The following is a 16,672-nucleotide window of genomic DNA, read 5'->3' as shown; positions in this document are numbered from 1 at the left end:
AACTTAAAGTGACTCATGCTTGCCGCATTGAAGCCTTGAATATGTGGACCCCTTAAAAAAGAACTCCTTTCAGCTGCTGCTACCCTGCCCCCTGCCCCCTGCCCCCTCAATGGCATAAAAGATGCTGCTCATCCTGCTGCAGTTGCAACTGGCCTTGGCAACTGCCGCGATATCCTGATGCTGCAACACAGAGCGGTTAACAGGTAGCGATCGTTGAACCTGTTTCTTTTTGAAAACGACGAAAAGTAATGAACCCCCCCCTTACCCTTGGGTTTAATGGGCCACGTCCAGGCCAACAGGTGCATCCATGAAACGAGGAGTAGAGGATCCTCAACACGCGCTGCTGCATCCCTGCCACATATGATCGCAACTCGTAAATAAATATAAACGAAAAACCGAGGGGCACGTGCCGCTCAATGTGCAAGGATCAAGGATCTCCCCCTTTTTGGCCATTCTATCTGCAGTGCACTGCAGCACATCATCGGCAACGTCATTGTCCTCCTGCAGGATCTTTTCCCGTTCCCGTTCCCGTTCCCATTCTCGTTTCTGTTTTTGTTTCTGTTCCCTTTTCCCGAATGAGGATGACGACGATGATGATGATGATGATGATGCGATGGTACCTGTTCTTGGTAGTCAATCCCCCTAACCCTTAACAAACTCCACAACTCGCCTTTGTCTTTTGGCCCGATGCAAGCTGCATTTCTGCGGTTTCTTGGCTCGTGCCTGGCCTCGAAAAAGAGTCCAACTTTGGCTCCAATTTGGGCCAACACTGGGGGAAAAATGCAGAGATGATCTGTTATGATGGGCTTTAAGAAAGTTTTAAGTTTTTACAGTCTTAAAATATTAATTTTAGTTTTCTTAATTTTTTATACACATTTTAACCGATTTTTTCTTTCTATTTTTAGGTAAGCCATCTTAACTTCAGAAATCTTACACTGTAAGTCAGCCAAAAAGACAAAACTTAGCTTTATCTATATCGAGATTTTCACTGTGCATGGACAGCTGAGTTCAGGGTTTGTAATTAACTTGGCGATCGGTTTTGACCACAGCATCCCTTTTGTGGAAAAAACAAAAAGGACAGCTGAAAATGGGCACTGGTGTCTGGGGCTCCACTTCATCATTGCCTCGTGCCAATGGCCCAATTAGGCAACCAATTATGACTAAATAGGCGCACCTTTCTCCTCCAACCCTCGTGGGTTGAGTGTGTTTTTATGGGTACTTTAGAGTGGTGGTGGTGGTGGAGGGTTCCAGCACGCCCACAATCAGACAAATCATTGCGTAACTAGGTCTCGAGGATCACGAGGGGTAAGAAAAAAAGAAAACAAAAAAAAAGGGATCAGCCAAAACATCTGTCCAGGCAATCTGTTGTTGACCCGCCGCCGCGTCTCACACCTTGACAGGAGGAGTTTTGGGTCAGAACAGAAAACTAGAGTGGGAAGTGAGAAATGCATTGAAAAAAAAATGGGATGTTAGATAATGAAATAAGATTTTTTTTAGATATTTCATGAGGTATTTTTTAAGATTTTTAAGATTTAATGGCGAGGTTTCTTAAGCAAGATGAGAAAATTGATTCGTTTTTTTATGATTTTCTATGGAACTTTGTTTTTTCTATACAAAATTTCTTTATGTGTTTCCTATTTTCCTTTGATGATCTCGAAAAAGGGGATTGGAAAGTGAGATAGATATAAAGTAGAAAAAACTTGGCCAATAAGTGTTCATAAATCAGTGGAGCCAACGAACTTGTGGACGGACAGCTGTGGCTCTCTCGTTTTGGTTTTTAAAGATCCAAAGATCGAGGATAAAAGGCTATTTACCAGGCTGTTTTTCAGGCTGTTTCTTTATTAAATCAAATAAAATACCAGAACCAGCCATAATGTTGCAAAATGTCGCGGGATATCAATAACACAACCCCTTAAAGCGGCAAACTAAGGCACACATAGAACTTCCCTTTCGAGGAAAACAAAGAGTCGTGAGAAAAGCAAACCAATTGGTTAGACTAAAAAAAAGGGAAATTGAGTAAGTTTATTTAGCAAAATGGGCAATATAATCAGGCACTTTAATTAAAGATAAATTTGGGGGGATTATTAAAGAATATCCTAAACAAGCATTGAGGTTTTAGTTCTCTCTCTTATATGGTCTTAGCTTTACGTGTCCTAAAAAACAAAGAGTTTGTTTCCCCAGAGAATCGCAATTACGCATATGTAAAATGTGCCTATGAGTTTGCATGTCTGGGCCTACAGAATATATATATGTAGAATATGCCAAGAGATTAGAGACTCCTTCATCCCTGTTTCCTTTTTTTTTTTTTTATGACCATCGTTAGTCAGGGAATGGAAATATCTCCCCAGATCCCCAAACTGCCGGACGATGACTTGCTAAAAGCGAACATTGTTGATTCGTCCCGGAGTTTCGTAGAGAATCGCCGCTTTCTTTGGGGGTGGTGACACCCGAGTCTAACTCCCGACCACACCCACTTTTCTACTGTCCTGATGCCATGTCAAAACTACTACCACTACTACTGCTAGTACTGCTGCCTACAACTCTCTTTGAAACACGATTTTCCCCCAAGTCCGAAAGTCGTCCTGTGTGTGTGCGCACGCTTTTTATTTGTCCAACAAACAAAAAAAGGAAAACGAAAAAAACAAAAACAAGCAACAACTTTCCACTTTTCCCAGTGGGCGGAAGCCAAACCATCGCGGGTAATCTTCTATGCGAGTATGGGTCTTGTATCTTGTGGATACTTTACCTAGCACGATATATATATATACTTATATATGTATATATATATAGAGGGATATATGTACGAACACAGCTGCCTGGCTGCTGCTGCTGGACACGGAAATATCGATCCAAAATATCCGTCCGTGAGTCACTGTGAGCGCTAGCACTTGGGCACTGAAAGAAATTACTATCAAAAAGTGGATTTTATCTACTTCATATTTATACAAAAATCCTATAAAAATAGGCTGAAGTTTTTTTTACTAACCAAGTTTTCTACTTCAAAACCATTTAGAAAAGGCAATTTTTTCAGTGTGTTTTTTTTTTGTAAACTAGTATGGGTTTATAGGTGGCGCAATTTAAATGCTGCCAAGTGAGCGCCATCTACTGGCGGAAGACATAAAACAGGGCCTAGGCCGCAACCCTTTTTTTTTATCCGGACCTTTTCCCTCGGAACTGTTTTTGGCCTGTGCAGTGAGGCATATATCCGGAGTTCCTTCTCGTTTCTCCCCCCCGGAGGGTGATTTCAACTTTGTCCTGGACAAAATGAACCAACAGAGGAGGCTCTTACACTTGGAGAAAGTGATGGTACTTAAGGGATAACAAGATTGTTGGTTAGGAAGTAGGGAAATCAAGAATATTGATCTTAAGATTTCTGATACACTTTTAAGAAGTATTTAAGAGACTCTATCAAAGGGATACCATTGATATAGAAGATTAGGTTGTACTTTTTCAGCATCACTCTTAAAGATTCTTACAAGCACCTCTTTAGCTCTTTCTTCTTCTCACACACAATTTCTCACAGTGTAGAATATAGTATTCAGGGGGCGACAGATTCAGGTTACACACCTGTTCTTTTCTCTTCTGACCTGTCCTGCAATGCCTTCCACCCCCTTTTCGGTTAGAAATCAATAAAACCAAATGCAACGCCCCCCAAATAAGTTGTCCACACACACAAAGGACTCTCACAGGTTCTCTAAACTGAAACTTTCATCGCGAGTTCAATCAATCAAAAAAAAATAATTATACTTGATAGTTACAATAAATAAATAAATAGGCGCAAAAAAAAAAAAATGTGAACTTATGGAGACTATATATAGCTGGTCATCTAAGACACGAAACGCAAATTGGTACGCTTTCGTCCACCGAAATCGCCAAAGTTGCGACGCACTGCCTGAAGAACAGCCTGCTGGGCCACAGGATCCACTTGGGATTCATCCGAAGAGGCTACAGTAGATTCCGGATTGGATTTGACTTCCGATTCTGATTGTCTGCCCAGGATATTCCAGAAGGGACGAGCCGTAGTGGTTGTTGTCGGTGGATCCTTGTTGATGTAAATGCAATTTATAATGGGTTCATCGCCGTAGAATTGACGATTCTTATTGCGTAATCGCCGGCGTTGTTGTTGGCGTCTTCGTTTCTGTTGTTGTTGTTGCTGCTGGCGACGGCGTTTCTGTTGCTGTTGCGTTTTGCGGCGACGTTGCTGCTGCAACTGCTGTTGTTGTTGCTGTTGGGGACGACGGCGACGATAGCCTCCGATGGAGGAACTGCTGCTGCCGGAATAGCTAGAAGAGGTGCTGCTAGGTCGTCGGCGCTTATTGGTTGTAGAAATGCTGAGGCTGCTGCTGCTGCTGGTAGATTGCTTCTTCTTCTTCTTGGTTTTACGTTGGCTGAGACTGCTGCTGCTGCTGCTGCTAGAGCTGCTGGGGCGCTTCTTCTTCTTTTTCTTCTTATCCGTAGAATTGCTACCCGAAGAATTGCTGCTGGAAGAAACGGTATTGCTGTTGCTGCTTGTAGAAGAGGCACCAACTGTAGCTGAAGATTCCGTAGTAACTGGCTTCTTGATCACCTCGACGGGGGTAAGATTCTCCATGTTCTCCTCCTGATCTTGATTCTCCTCAGGCTTCTTCTTCTTTTGATCCTTATCCTGTTTCTTCTTTTGATCTTTATCCTGATGCTGCTGCTGTTGCTTCTTCTTTTGCTCCTGCCTCCTCCTCACGGGCTGTTCTTCATTTTGAGATTCCTGCTTGCGTTTCTTCTGCTGCTGACGCTTATTCTTCTGGTTCTGATTCTTATTCTTCTGATTCTTCTTGTTCTTATTCTTGTTCTTCTGATTGGGTCGCTTGTTGGGAACAGGACGAATATCGCTGTCATCGTCACCAGTTGTCCAACTGGCAATGGTGGTTACGGGCTCATCCTCACTGATAATGTGCTCTTCGTAAGCACCAAGATTATGGAAGCCTGGCTGATCTCTGTAGTAGCCATTTCCATAGTAGAAATCATCGTAGTCCTCTTCATCGTAATCATCCTCATCATAGTCATCCTCATGCTGATCCACCACCTCCCATGGCTGGACAAATGGATGATAGAAACTGACACCATTCGATGACTGATGATGATCGACATCCGATTGAACGGGTTTCAGTTCGAAAACGGCATGGGTATCGGGATTGACTTTGGGTGGCTGATGCGATTGGACAACAACAATGCCAGCATCTTCGGCAACATTGGCATGGCTGGCAGCATTGGCGACCACGCTGACTCCCTGGTTCAGATGGGCAGCAGTTGATTGACTTTGCAATGGCAAAGCCAAGGCAGCGGGTACATAGTTCGACTGTCCCTTTGAGGATTGCACTTCCTGAACATCATCATTATTATCATCATCATCCTCGTCGTCATCATTCAGCTCCTCATCCAATTCCTCATCCTCTAGATTGTGAACAAGATCTTGAGGAAGTGGAGATTCCAAATGAACACCCGTTAGGGCCACATAACGCCTATTGCTATTCTCCACCTCCTGGAGAACAGCTCCTCCTTCACGATGTTCCTTCGCTGGCAGACTCTCCACATTCAAAGGTTGCGAACTAACCGATACAGTGGCTGCTGCAGCTGATGCTGATCCTGCGCCCGATTGAAGGGCACGACCCGAACGCTTTCTCCTGGTGACCACACACTGCGATTGACTGCCATCACCCTTCAATTGTCTTCCCTGAATGTAGAATCGCTTCAGTTCGTATTCATCACCATTCTCATCCACTTCGATCATGGTCTCACTCATGGCCCTGGTGGCCAGCAGGCACATACCAAGAGCCAGCAAAGCCCAGACACAGCAGCGGTTTCTCATCTTGGCCAAAACTGAGCTAGCCGACGTTCGGCAACCGGCTTATATTAGCTCGTACGACGTACGGACCTATTGACCCACAGTTAATTGCCAAAAATCAAAAACGCGCCAACAGAAGATGCTACCAGTCAGATCGGCCAGTTCAGTTCACCAACGGTTTCCTACGAACCCGAGGGCTCTGAATTATTCATCAGTTTAGCTCAGCATCATCATCTCTCAGCTAGCTTCTTTTTTGGGCTTTCTTCCGCAGAACTCGTTTTTATTTTGTATTTTTTTGTTTTTTCTTTTAGTTTTTGACTTTCTGTCGGGGTCAATGGATAGACCGATCATTAATAACCCCGCATCGATGCGGATGAAAGTTTTGGCCAAAAAGGGCCCTTTATGGGTCATCTAGGTTGGGGATCAATTTGCACAGAGAGAAAAAGCTCGGCAAGAAGTTTTTAAGATAGTTTTGAATTTTGAAGATCCTTTAGATGAGATGAGATGAGTTTTCTTCTGTAATTACTAAAAAATATATATAGTTTGAAATATATTTTTAAAATTTTATTTTTTACTTTTATAAATCTAGAAAAAATCCAGAATTTTAAAGTCTCAAAAACTATTATTTTAATATATTTCTATCTCTATACTTTATTCCTGTGATACTTTTTTCTCCGTGCATGCAACACAACCCTTTTTGGGAGTGGAAAGTTGAACGTTGAAGGCCCCGTGTCGAATTCCGCATAACTTTCGCAGTTCATAAAAATAGATATAGTATGTATGGTCTATTGACTAAATTTAAACCCGAGACACATTCCTGTCAACAATTGAGCTCTGCTTAAAGATTTATTCTCAAGCCAAAGCGAGATAATTTACCCTACTATGGCACAAAGAACAAAGAACGAACAAAGGATGGTCGGTCAGAGTTTTGGCATTGGCATTTCTACAAAAGGTTAACTTACACACGTGGTGCGAAAGTTCAGCAACGATGATGGAGATTTACTAATGAAAAAGCAGTTCTGAAGTAGGAAATACTCTAATTTAATATTAAAAGGAAGAAAATCATATAAAATATTTCTAAATTTACATTTTACATATTATAATAATCTAATATGTAATATGGAAGTTTTCACTGCCCGAAATTTTTTGCAAATTCTTTCATAATAAATTCCCTAAACCCCATTTAGCATAAAGAGTATAGAAAGCGAAATTGACCTTAGAGTTAGGAAATAAAACCGAAGAAAAAGCGATTTAAAAAGTTGATTTCTTAGCGGGATTAAAGTTTCTACGACGCTGAGTCAAAAATGAAATTAATTTATTGAATTGGCTATTTGCTAGTTTTTTTTTTAATGTTTTTGTTTTTGTTTTTGCAACGCAGCTTATGAAAGGCCCAAAAAGCAGAGACATTTAGCCAAAATGGCCAACAAAAGCCAATAAACATTCCAAATCACAGTTTGACCCGCGTGCTGTTTCTTTTTTTCACTCCACCCCCCCTGTCTGACTCTGACTAGCTTTAGTCAGTTGGACTAAGACAAAAGCAAAAAAAAAAAAAAGGGGGGAAAGTAACAACAACAACCAACACATTTTCAACGGGGACATCGTTTGAGCTGCGGCCATTTATTGTCCACTCTGTGTGAATGCTAATGAAGCATCGTAAATTTCCAGGGCCAAGAGAAGAGCGGAGCCCCCAGGCCAAATAGTTGGGTGTGATCCAGGTCCGCCAAAGAATCCAAGATGGTCTGATGGGATTTTTTGGTATTGGCCAACAGATCGCAGACAGAATGCTCTCTCGAAAGGAAATCAAAATTTTGGGGTTTTAAATTTAGTGAAATTATAAGTGGCTAGCTTAGTCTTTAATTTGAAAATTATTTGGAAATTTGTTACTAATATTTCGTTTATAGTATAAAATATATCTAGCTAAGGACATCTTCTCTATAAGAACTTTGCTTGTAGAGCATAAAATGTATAGCCTGGCCAAGAAATCAATAGCCAGAATGAAGAGATGTGGTAAACTGTGGAGATAAATATGTGTTGCTTTTGTGCATAATAATTGCAATGAAATATACAGTAAATCTGGCTGAGCCTCCAGCAGCTTTTATTCGTATGTCGCGCACGTTTATTAAGTAGCAACAGCAGCAGTAGCAGTAGCAGTAGCAGCAGCAACAGCAGCAGTAGCAGCAGAAGCAGCAGCTACAGCAGCAACAGCAACAACGAGCAGCAACACCAGCAGCAGCAACAGTAGCCGTAACAAGTAACAACACACCTTGTTCTTGTTCTGATATCAAGTGCTGATTACAAACTCAGACAAATGGTTAAAAAAAAAAAAACCAAAATGAAAGAAAATGAACATCAAAATCAGTAGAAGAAGAAGTTGTCGTCGTTGTCGTTGTCGTTGTTGTTGTCGAGTTCACCAAACGATATTAGGTGGGAATTTGTTTCGATTTTGTACACTTTATTTTTCCTTCTTCTTTTTATCACAATCAGCCTCACACACCTGCAATCTGTCATCGACCCATTTTAAGGCGAGACATCATACAGCTTACTTACTATATACTATATATGTATATTTACTATATATGTATGTACTCCGATCGTATCGCCGCGGTGTATCAGAGTTAGGTGAAGTGCTGCCCAGTGTCGGGATTATTGTACATTGTCCAAATGCTGTACAGTGGCTGTGAGAAGTTAAGAAACAGAGAAATTAAGAAGTAGCAGTTAGGAATTCTTTTATTTTACAAACTTTAAGAAATTTCATAATTAAATTTATGATTTATCTTAATTGGGGAAGTTAGAAATAATTTTTAAAAATATTTAAGGGTATAATTTGTAATTTTTGTAAAAGATTTTCCATTCTCCAAAACCATTTTGAATATAAAATCATCAGAAATGTTGATAGCTAACTTGGGCACATACTTCCCATTATCATTGTGTCAACATCCCGCACCCACTCGCTTATATCCCACTTGCAATAGATATACAACATACACACATATATACACTCGCATATATCTTCAACGATCTGAGGCGATCGTATAAAAAAATTGACGCACGCAGCAAGAAAGTGCGTATACGCAATTAGAATTCCATTAACTAATTTCTTCTCATTTGCATGGCGCACTTTCTAAGTGCATAGCCATAGGAATGAAATGAACAAGAAAACCAGCATCTTGCCGGTGTAATAGTAATAAATAAAGAACTTTCATTTACATTTATTCAAAATATGGTATAAAAAGGGAGGGGGTCTAGATGAAAAGGGGATAATGAGAGGGGGGCGAAAGAGAAGAAGAACACACAGCAGTAATATTTACCATGAATTTTTGTGTTTGCGCTTTGCCGCTTTCGTGGCGAACATACACGGAATTCATAATTAATTCGTGCATTAAATTTTCGAGTATATATTATATTTGGTTATATTTCTGTCGGTTGTTGTTGTTCTTGTTTTTTTTTTTATTATTATTATTATTTGCCGCAGAAATCAATAAGTTTTTTTTTTTTGTATATGAGAGAGTTTCCGTTAATGAGATGCATGATAATCGTGGAATGTGCGCTGACACAAATATGCAAAACGATTTTTGGTCTACCGAATTTCTGATTATTATTATTATGCCGCCTTATTAGTTATTGCAACTTGTGGCGGACGAACAGTGGAAACTGGTTTTCCCACAAATCACAGCAGCAGACCAATCCCAGTGCATCTTGAATGATTTTTTTTTTTCTTCTTCTTCTGTATCTTGAGATTCTCGGTTGCAGTTGCAGTTGCAGCTGATGAACAAAATGGCGGGGCCTTCATTTAAGTAAAAGTAAAATCGATTTTTCCTCTCTTTTTGTTTTTTTTTTTTACAAGTGACCCATTAAGAAAAGAGCCCAAATTTACCATCAATTTACAATTTGAAATCGCGCTTAATTAGGAATTCCAAACACGTGGGTCTTATTTATTTGAATTTTAGTCAGTTTGGAGATCTTTTTTTTTTCTTCTTACAAGACTTAAAGAACACACGCCCCAAAATGAATTCGAAAAATCAAGTTTTGATTTTTATAGATCAAGAGATTTTAATATTTTATGTAAAATATGTGGGGTTGAAATGAATTTGAAATGACTTTCTAATGGAAAATATAGGTTAAAGAATTTAAAAAAGGAAATATTTTGAAGATTTGCCTTTTATAAATTATAACAAAAATTCTAGTTTAATATTCAAACCTTCAACAAACAGCAGGCATCGTGTAAAATCTCAAAACCAAAACCAACGTCATATTAAGTATCAAATTCAAACTTAATGAAGTCGTTGCCTTTTCGAATTTCCCACTTTGGTTGAAACGGTTATTAAAACCGGTTAACCGCAACTTGAACGCCAGAGGGCGCTTAGGGGATATGGTAATACCATTCCTATTAGACTGCGGTATTTAAAGCTTATTAAAAGTTCGTTCACACTTTTCACCGGTACTGTGCAACACTGTAAATAAGTGCAAAAAAGATTTTTATAGCCAACGTGATAAAATTTAGCCTATTTTCGTGGGATAAACGAGCCGGAAAAGGCCGTCAAGAGAATATTATCAGCAGCCGGCAATAGTCGGCTAAGAAAACACAAAGGAGGAAATCTTGAGAGACACAGGAATAGCAGAGGATCACCGTAGAGATCATCATGCCACGAGGAAAGTTCGTCAATCACAAGGGTCGCAGTCGCCATTTCACATCGCCCGAGGAATTGCAACAGGAATCAGAGGAGGATAGCGATCAAACTAGCGGCTCGGGTTCCGAAAGTGAGGATAAGGCTGGTGGCAGTGCCGGAGCAAGTTCATCCAAAGCCAAGGCGCCCGCACCACGAAAACCTCCAGTGAATCGCAATCAGAAAGCTAGATCAGCGGCAGGCGCAGCTAGCTCTTCGGAATCGGAGTCTGGTGAAGATTCCGAAGATGATTCCGAATCTGAAGCCCGCGATGCCAAAAAGGGTGTGGCCTCGCTCATCGAAATCGAGAATCCCAATCGGGTGACCAAGAAGGCAACACAAAAGCTATCGGCCATTAAATTGGATGACGGACCCGGTACTGATGGCAAGGGCAGTGCCAAACCGGAATTATCTCGCCGGGAACGTGAACAAATTGAGAAACAAAAAGCGCGCCAGCGTTATGAGAAACTCCATGCCGCTGGCAAGACCACCGAGGCTAAGGCCGATTTGGCCAGATTGGCCTTAATTCGGCAGCAGCGCGAAGAGGCGGCCGCCAAGAGGGAGGCAGAAAAGAAGGCAGCCGATGTGGGCACCAAAAAGCCAGGTGCCAAGTAGAGAATCCATCCTATATATATACCTTTCCCCCGGAAATAGAGCACTCATCATATGCAATAAAAAGAAATTCCCCGTTATGAGAAAAATACGACAGGGCTACATGGCAATTAGTTAAGCATAAAATTAACGTAAATCGAGGACACTGAACTTAAATACATTCAAAATTAATCAAATTTTCTAAGCCTATCTTTTGTAACTGCAAATTACACAAAATAAACACAACTTATTGTAAAAATCGAAAAAGGAATAACCGCTCCCTGTCTGCCGCTGAGGTTATGACCCACAATCTGGAATCGGAGATAATCATCCAGGCGTAATCGTGTAAATGGGTTTGCGGGGTATATATATTTAATGGTTTTCTTTGTTTTCAATTGAATTTTAATCAGTGGTGTTTCTATGATCTTTACAAAGGTTTCTGTATTGATGGATTATCTTTACTACAGAAAAAAGTTATATCTGAACGTATTACTAAATAGATTCACTCTTGGCGAAAGGAAAGAATAACTTTGCATGCCAAGTGTATATTGAAGATAAAACAACAGGCTTGTAGTTCTTGAAATTCCTCCAAATTTAATGGGAACCAATCAAAAAAATAGATATATGGACTAACTACTAGCTATGACTTAACTATAAACACAACCTAGACGACGCCCCATACCTCCTCGAAGGCAGAGCATATTTTAGAGCACGCGATGGCCGCCGAAAGTGGATAGTTGCTGATGGAGAACAATTCCTCTGTGTAGTCCGTCTTTAGAACGCCATGTGCGAAGGCTCCGATGACAATGACCACGGGTTCATCATAACTGGCGGTGCCTTCCTCGCCATGTGGCACCAAATCCCGGCAATTGGGCAAAAGTTTACCAGAGAAACTCATGGCGTATTTTTTGCAACCGACCGGGACATGATCTGTGACGGGATTTTTGATCACACTCATCAATCGTCGAGACGAGTCATTGGCACGGATTTGGAACTTGTGCAGTAATTGGACCATTAAACCAGCAAAACGTTTAAATGTCCTAGGAATACGGGTCTGTGGATTGATTTCGATCAGGACATTGTGTTCCGTTCGTACGAAAACCTGGAGAAGACCAGCACGATTTAGTGGAGAATCGAAGAGCATCAATAGGCACTGATGGGTGATATCCGGACGACATGATCCCGGATCCCTTTGGTTTTTACGCATAATACCAGCATGATCATCGCAATTCAGCAACTCGAAGGTGTTGTGTACCTTTGGGGAATAGGATAGGAATACTGTTAGGTTTTTCTTGGGCTCTATATTAGTTATAATGACCTACCTTGACTGTCTCCAGCTGGGCACCTTCCAAAACGATTATTAGCCGCTTCTCGGTGGCATTCAAATGGAGCACCTTGAATTGTTTCTTGTCCAGATCGAATTCTGGATCATCCGCCTTGCGGCCCACAAACTTGCGCTTCCTGTTGATCGCCTTTCCTTGGCCACCCATTTTGTTGAGGATTTGGAGTTGACAAGGAGAAACGATTTGATTATCAAAATATCTTCAAGAAATCCGCACGTTTTTTCGAAATACACAAGTTCAGTATGACCTTAAGGCGGGTTCTTTCAAATACCTTACTTAAAATATACCAACGAAAATAGCAGGCTGAAAAATACTAGAAATTTAAATTTTGAATTTGTTTATCTGTTTTTATCAAGTATAGGGACTAACTTTATGCAGTTAATTTATAAAATATTATTTTTTTTTTAACTTTCTTAGGGCCACTAAATTTGTGTATATTTTAGGGACTCTTCAGCTCATATCTCAGCCATATAACGTCGCAGTCAAAAATCAATTACACATTTCGACAGCTACTTTTAAGATTGTAAAATGTGGATTTGAATTTTTGAAATCTAACAAAATTTCATTTTTTCGAATTTTTGAAATTTTTGTAATGGGTAGCATCATCAAAATGACCAAAAAAATGAAAAAATATTTTTTTCCAAATATTTTAATTCCTTGAATGCAGAAATTATTTAATTTAAAAATAACGAATTTAAAAAGAAACCGCAGCCAAATCGGTCAAGATTTGGCAAAGTTATGAACAATTTCAAGAACAAAATATGTAAATAATGTGACCATAGTCAGTTTTTGTATATCCATGGTATCCCTCTCTGGGCACACGCCGGCAAGTTTGTTTGGATTTGCCGAACCGAACGCAATATTTTGGTTTTGGATCTCCGGATCTGGAATCCACGTCCTAGTCCTGATCCTTCAAACCGCCAAGATGCGCCTGTTCCCGCTGGCATTTACTGTGCTTCTTGGCATTTTCCACCTGCTACTGGCCTGCAATCACTGGGTACTACGCGAGGAGCAGATCGTTCCCAAACTGGATTCACCCTTTCACATGCGGGAACCACAGAATTTGGCGGCATTTCTCGAGCAGATTAGATACAGTGAATATGTGGAGAAATCATATTTAGATTTGTTACGAAAACGTGAACAGATTGTAGAGCATCTGAGATTTTCGATGCGTTTTGGTGAGGATTTGGCTGAGCAGGCCAAGTGCGCCATGGACTACTATATGCTGGAGAAGAGGATGTCCTATTTGAAAATCACTCCAGAGCAGTTGAAAAGGATTAATTTGCCGGATCAGAGGCAATTGCATATACAGAAGAGTGCCTCCGCCATGGGAATGGAACCAGTATGCAGTGATTACCATCGTTTAAGTGTGGGTCCAGCTACCTATGATCATCTAGAGAGTTTTCGGCCCGAGGTTCTGGCCGCTGCCTTCCTGGAACGTGAACATGACACCAATGTGGGCATGGCTACGGTGGAATTAACTCGTCGTTTCGCCGTTGATGGACTGCAGCATCATCCGGCCTCCTGGAAGTTTCACACTTTGAGCTCATACTACTGGCGGATGCGAGGAAATGCCCGTGAAGCGTTGCCCTGCGCCAGATTAGCCACTTTGCTAGCTCCGCCGATATTTAAGGATATACCGCTACTTAGTCTGGGAACCATACTCTTCCGTATGGGCAGATTAGCTGATGCTGACTTAATACTTACCGCAGCGGTGGAGCATGCACCACATGTTGCCGAAAATCATGTGGTTTTGGCCTCGGCGCTGGCCATGAAGCATGATTTCAATAGATCACTGCAACATTTCGATGAGGCCGAGCGATTGGATCCCAGCACATTGCCACGAACCCAACAGGTTCGAAATTTCATAAGTTGTCTGGAGAATCTGACCAAGAAAACTTCCAAAATGTATAGCTATGTGAAATACATGAAGAACGAGGTGAAAGAGTTTAAAAAGCTAAAGCATCACATCTCACAGAATCACGAGAGATTGATCCAACAGCAATTGCCATTGGGAGCGAGACGTCTGCTTGGTTTGGATCCTCAAACGAACAACGATGATCTCCATCGAAGGGGTCAATATTGCAGTACACGGACACCAAATGGTTCCGATGAACCAGTCCTCTTTTGTGACTTCTATTCGGACATGCAAATGCGTTTGGAGAGCAAGGATGTTGATATTGATGTGCTGGAGCGGGATCTCAAGGCCAATACGGATGCTGTTATACGTCAGGTGTCCACCGAGATTCGGAAACAGTTCAATCTAGAGCAGTTAAAGGCGGCCAAGGCACAAATGCCCGCTAAGGCCACCAAGGCTACATAGTAAATAGTATAAATAGCAAACCAGATGGACTGGCACATTCCCCACAAAACTACCAAACACTTCGGGTCACAAACTAGCTTTTACTTTTAATCTGTTCATATAGTATTTAGGTATGTGTGCGAGAATCGTGAGTGTATATATATATATATTATATATATTAATCAAGATACTGGATAAGTCTTCAGGTATAGTTTAAACGGACTAGGCATATAAGCAAGGGATCTTCGAGCGGAGGTTTCACGAATCTATAGTTTGAAATAGATTACTAACTTTTTACGCATTTTATTCCAATAAGTTTTAAAAATAATATATTTTTCACTTTCTTTGGCTGATCACAATTACATTTCTTAGATTTTTAAACTGTTTGTTTACGTAAGATTATGTTTTTAATTAAGAAATATTTTAAACAAAACAAACCTGCTCTTTCGGCCATATAAAATTTGATTTAAGTTACATTAAGTAAAACATTTTGACACATTCGATAAGAGTTAAGTTAAAGTCTTTGAATTCCTTTGATTTTTATTATAATGAAACCCATTAAGGGTTCCGATAGGTTAGTTTTTATACAACTTTGTTTTGCATTCGTCTAGACTCTAGAACCTCCCTCGAATGTCCCAAAAAGTACATAGAATCGCGACTATATATTTAACACTAGTTTTACATCCTGTTCTGTTTCTTAATCGTAAAGAAATCTATAAAAATAACAACAGCCATGAGCTAATCAAAGATCAATGGTTTCCTGAGTCGATTTCCTTTGGTGAATCACCATTTTATTTCTTTGGTTTTCAATGTCTCCAGAAGATCAGATAAATTGGCAAAGGAGTGCTGGTTACTATTATCATTTACCAGCAATCCACTCCACCCACAATTCCTAGCACCTTCGTAATCCAAATCCAGTTTGTTGCCAATATGAAGAGCCTGATCCGCTGGGATATCCAATCTTTTCAAGGGGATTTCAAAAATTCGCCGATCAGGTTTCATAAAACCCGCCTCGTACGAAGTCAAAATGAAATCAAATTTTCCGGCATAGCCCATGGTGTCAAGGACTTGCGGTAATGAAGGATCAAAATTGGAGATTATGCCCACACATTTACCGGCATTACGGACGCTTTGTACCAATTCTTGACCGCCTTCAACATGATTCCAGCAGGTGCTTGTACGAAAATGAGTAATTAACCTATGGCCAATCTTCTCCAGCTTTTCGTGTGACAATCCCTGATCAACACAGATAAAAGTTTGAGCAACAAACTTTAGCCACCACTGCTGCCAATCCATTTCCGGTGAAAAACGGCCAAAGTTTGGATGTTCGCTGCTCATTGCCTTGAACTGCTGGCGAAAACATTGCTCTAACTTACGGCGATCCACTCCGGTGACCCCGAACTCCTCTGCCGTTTGCTGGTACTGCCGAAGGGGATCATTCAGGCGGAGAAGTGTGTCCGTCACATCGAAGGTCACCAGGCGAAAGCGTTTCAAATTCGCAACAAATTGCGAAGTCAACGACATTTTAGTCACCAGTGTGGTACTGTGAACTGCCGGGTATTACGTATACGTATTTGGTATTTTGGAAATTGGAAAATTTTTCAGTTAGTTTGGGTTTACGTTTATAATACAAAAATTCATGATTTATTTATTATTTTTCTTATATTTTTATTAAGTTTCTAACTTTTAGGTTTTCTTCAATACGTTTAAAAAACTTGATATTACGACTAACATCGTGTAGTTTTCATTTTTGATTTTTAATATTAATTATTATTAATATTATATTAACCAGCAATAGATCTTCTTACTGTATATCTGCAAAAATTCCACATAAATTTCAAAAATTTAAACATAATAAATAAAATATAAGTTTAAAATTTATCAACCAAAAAATACCAAATTCAGTATTTTTACGTTTCGCAACACCTGCTGTGTGTATTTGTCGGCATTAATT

General features: G+C 40.3%; 5 protein-coding genes across 5 annotated transcripts; 2 read left to right on the top strand and 3 right to left on the bottom strand.

Moving 5' to 3' along the window:
- Positions 1–3,529: 3,529 nt before the first annotated feature.
- Positions 3,530–5,884, bottom strand: LOC108110283 (putative uncharacterized protein DDB_G0289963). Its single transcript, XM_017219277.1, has one exon. The coding sequence runs from the start codon at positions 5,840–5,842 to the stop codon at positions 3,827–3,829; it is 2,016 nt and encodes a 671-aa protein (XP_017074766.1). The 5' UTR covers positions 5,843–5,884; the 3' UTR covers positions 3,530–3,826.
- A 4,351-nt stretch (positions 5,885–10,235) lies between these two features.
- Positions 10,236–11,340, top strand: LOC108110330 (28 kDa heat- and acid-stable phosphoprotein). Its single transcript, XM_017219361.2, has one exon. The coding sequence runs from the start codon at positions 10,459–10,461 to the stop codon at positions 11,095–11,097; it is 639 nt and encodes a 212-aa protein (XP_017074850.1). The 5' UTR covers positions 10,236–10,458; the 3' UTR covers positions 11,098–11,340.
- Positions 11,341–11,662: 322 nt separating this feature from the next.
- On the bottom strand, positions 11,663–12,675 carry LOC108110329 (ribosomal RNA small subunit methyltransferase NEP1). Its single transcript, XM_017219360.2, has 2 exons — positions 12,396–12,675; positions 11,663–12,328 (listed from the first exon to the last, which is right to left on the bottom strand). The coding sequence occupies exons 1-2, from the start codon at positions 12,561–12,563 to the stop codon at positions 11,738–11,740; spliced, it is 759 nt and encodes a 252-aa protein (XP_017074849.1). The 5' UTR covers positions 12,564–12,675; the 3' UTR covers positions 11,663–11,737.
- Positions 12,676–13,208: 533 nt separating this feature from the next.
- On the top strand, positions 13,209–15,465 carry LOC108110333. Its single transcript, XM_017219363.2, has one exon. It carries the CDS (start codon positions 13,216–13,218, stop codon positions 14,737–14,739), a length of 1,524 nt encoding a protein of 507 aa, XP_017074852.1. The 5' UTR covers positions 13,209–13,215; the 3' UTR covers positions 14,740–15,465.
- Positions 14,801–16,285, bottom strand: LOC108110334 (rhythmically expressed gene 2 protein). Its single transcript, XM_017219364.1, has one exon. The coding sequence runs from the start codon at positions 16,240–16,242 to the stop codon at positions 15,502–15,504; it is 741 nt and encodes a 246-aa protein (XP_017074853.1). The 5' UTR covers positions 16,243–16,285; the 3' UTR covers positions 14,801–15,501.
- Between the last annotated feature and the right edge of the window lie 387 nt (positions 16,286–16,672).

Source organism: Drosophila eugracilis, unplaced genomic scaffold, assembly GCF_018153835.1.
Source record: "Drosophila eugracilis isolate 14026-0451.02 unplaced genomic scaffold, ASM1815383v1 contig_2147, whole genome shotgun sequence".
Classification (NCBI taxonomy): domain Eukaryota; kingdom Metazoa; phylum Arthropoda; class Insecta; order Diptera; family Drosophilidae; genus Drosophila; species Drosophila eugracilis.
Note: the sequence above shows the minus strand (reverse complement) of the source record. Positions and strands in the feature narration are given on the sequence as shown.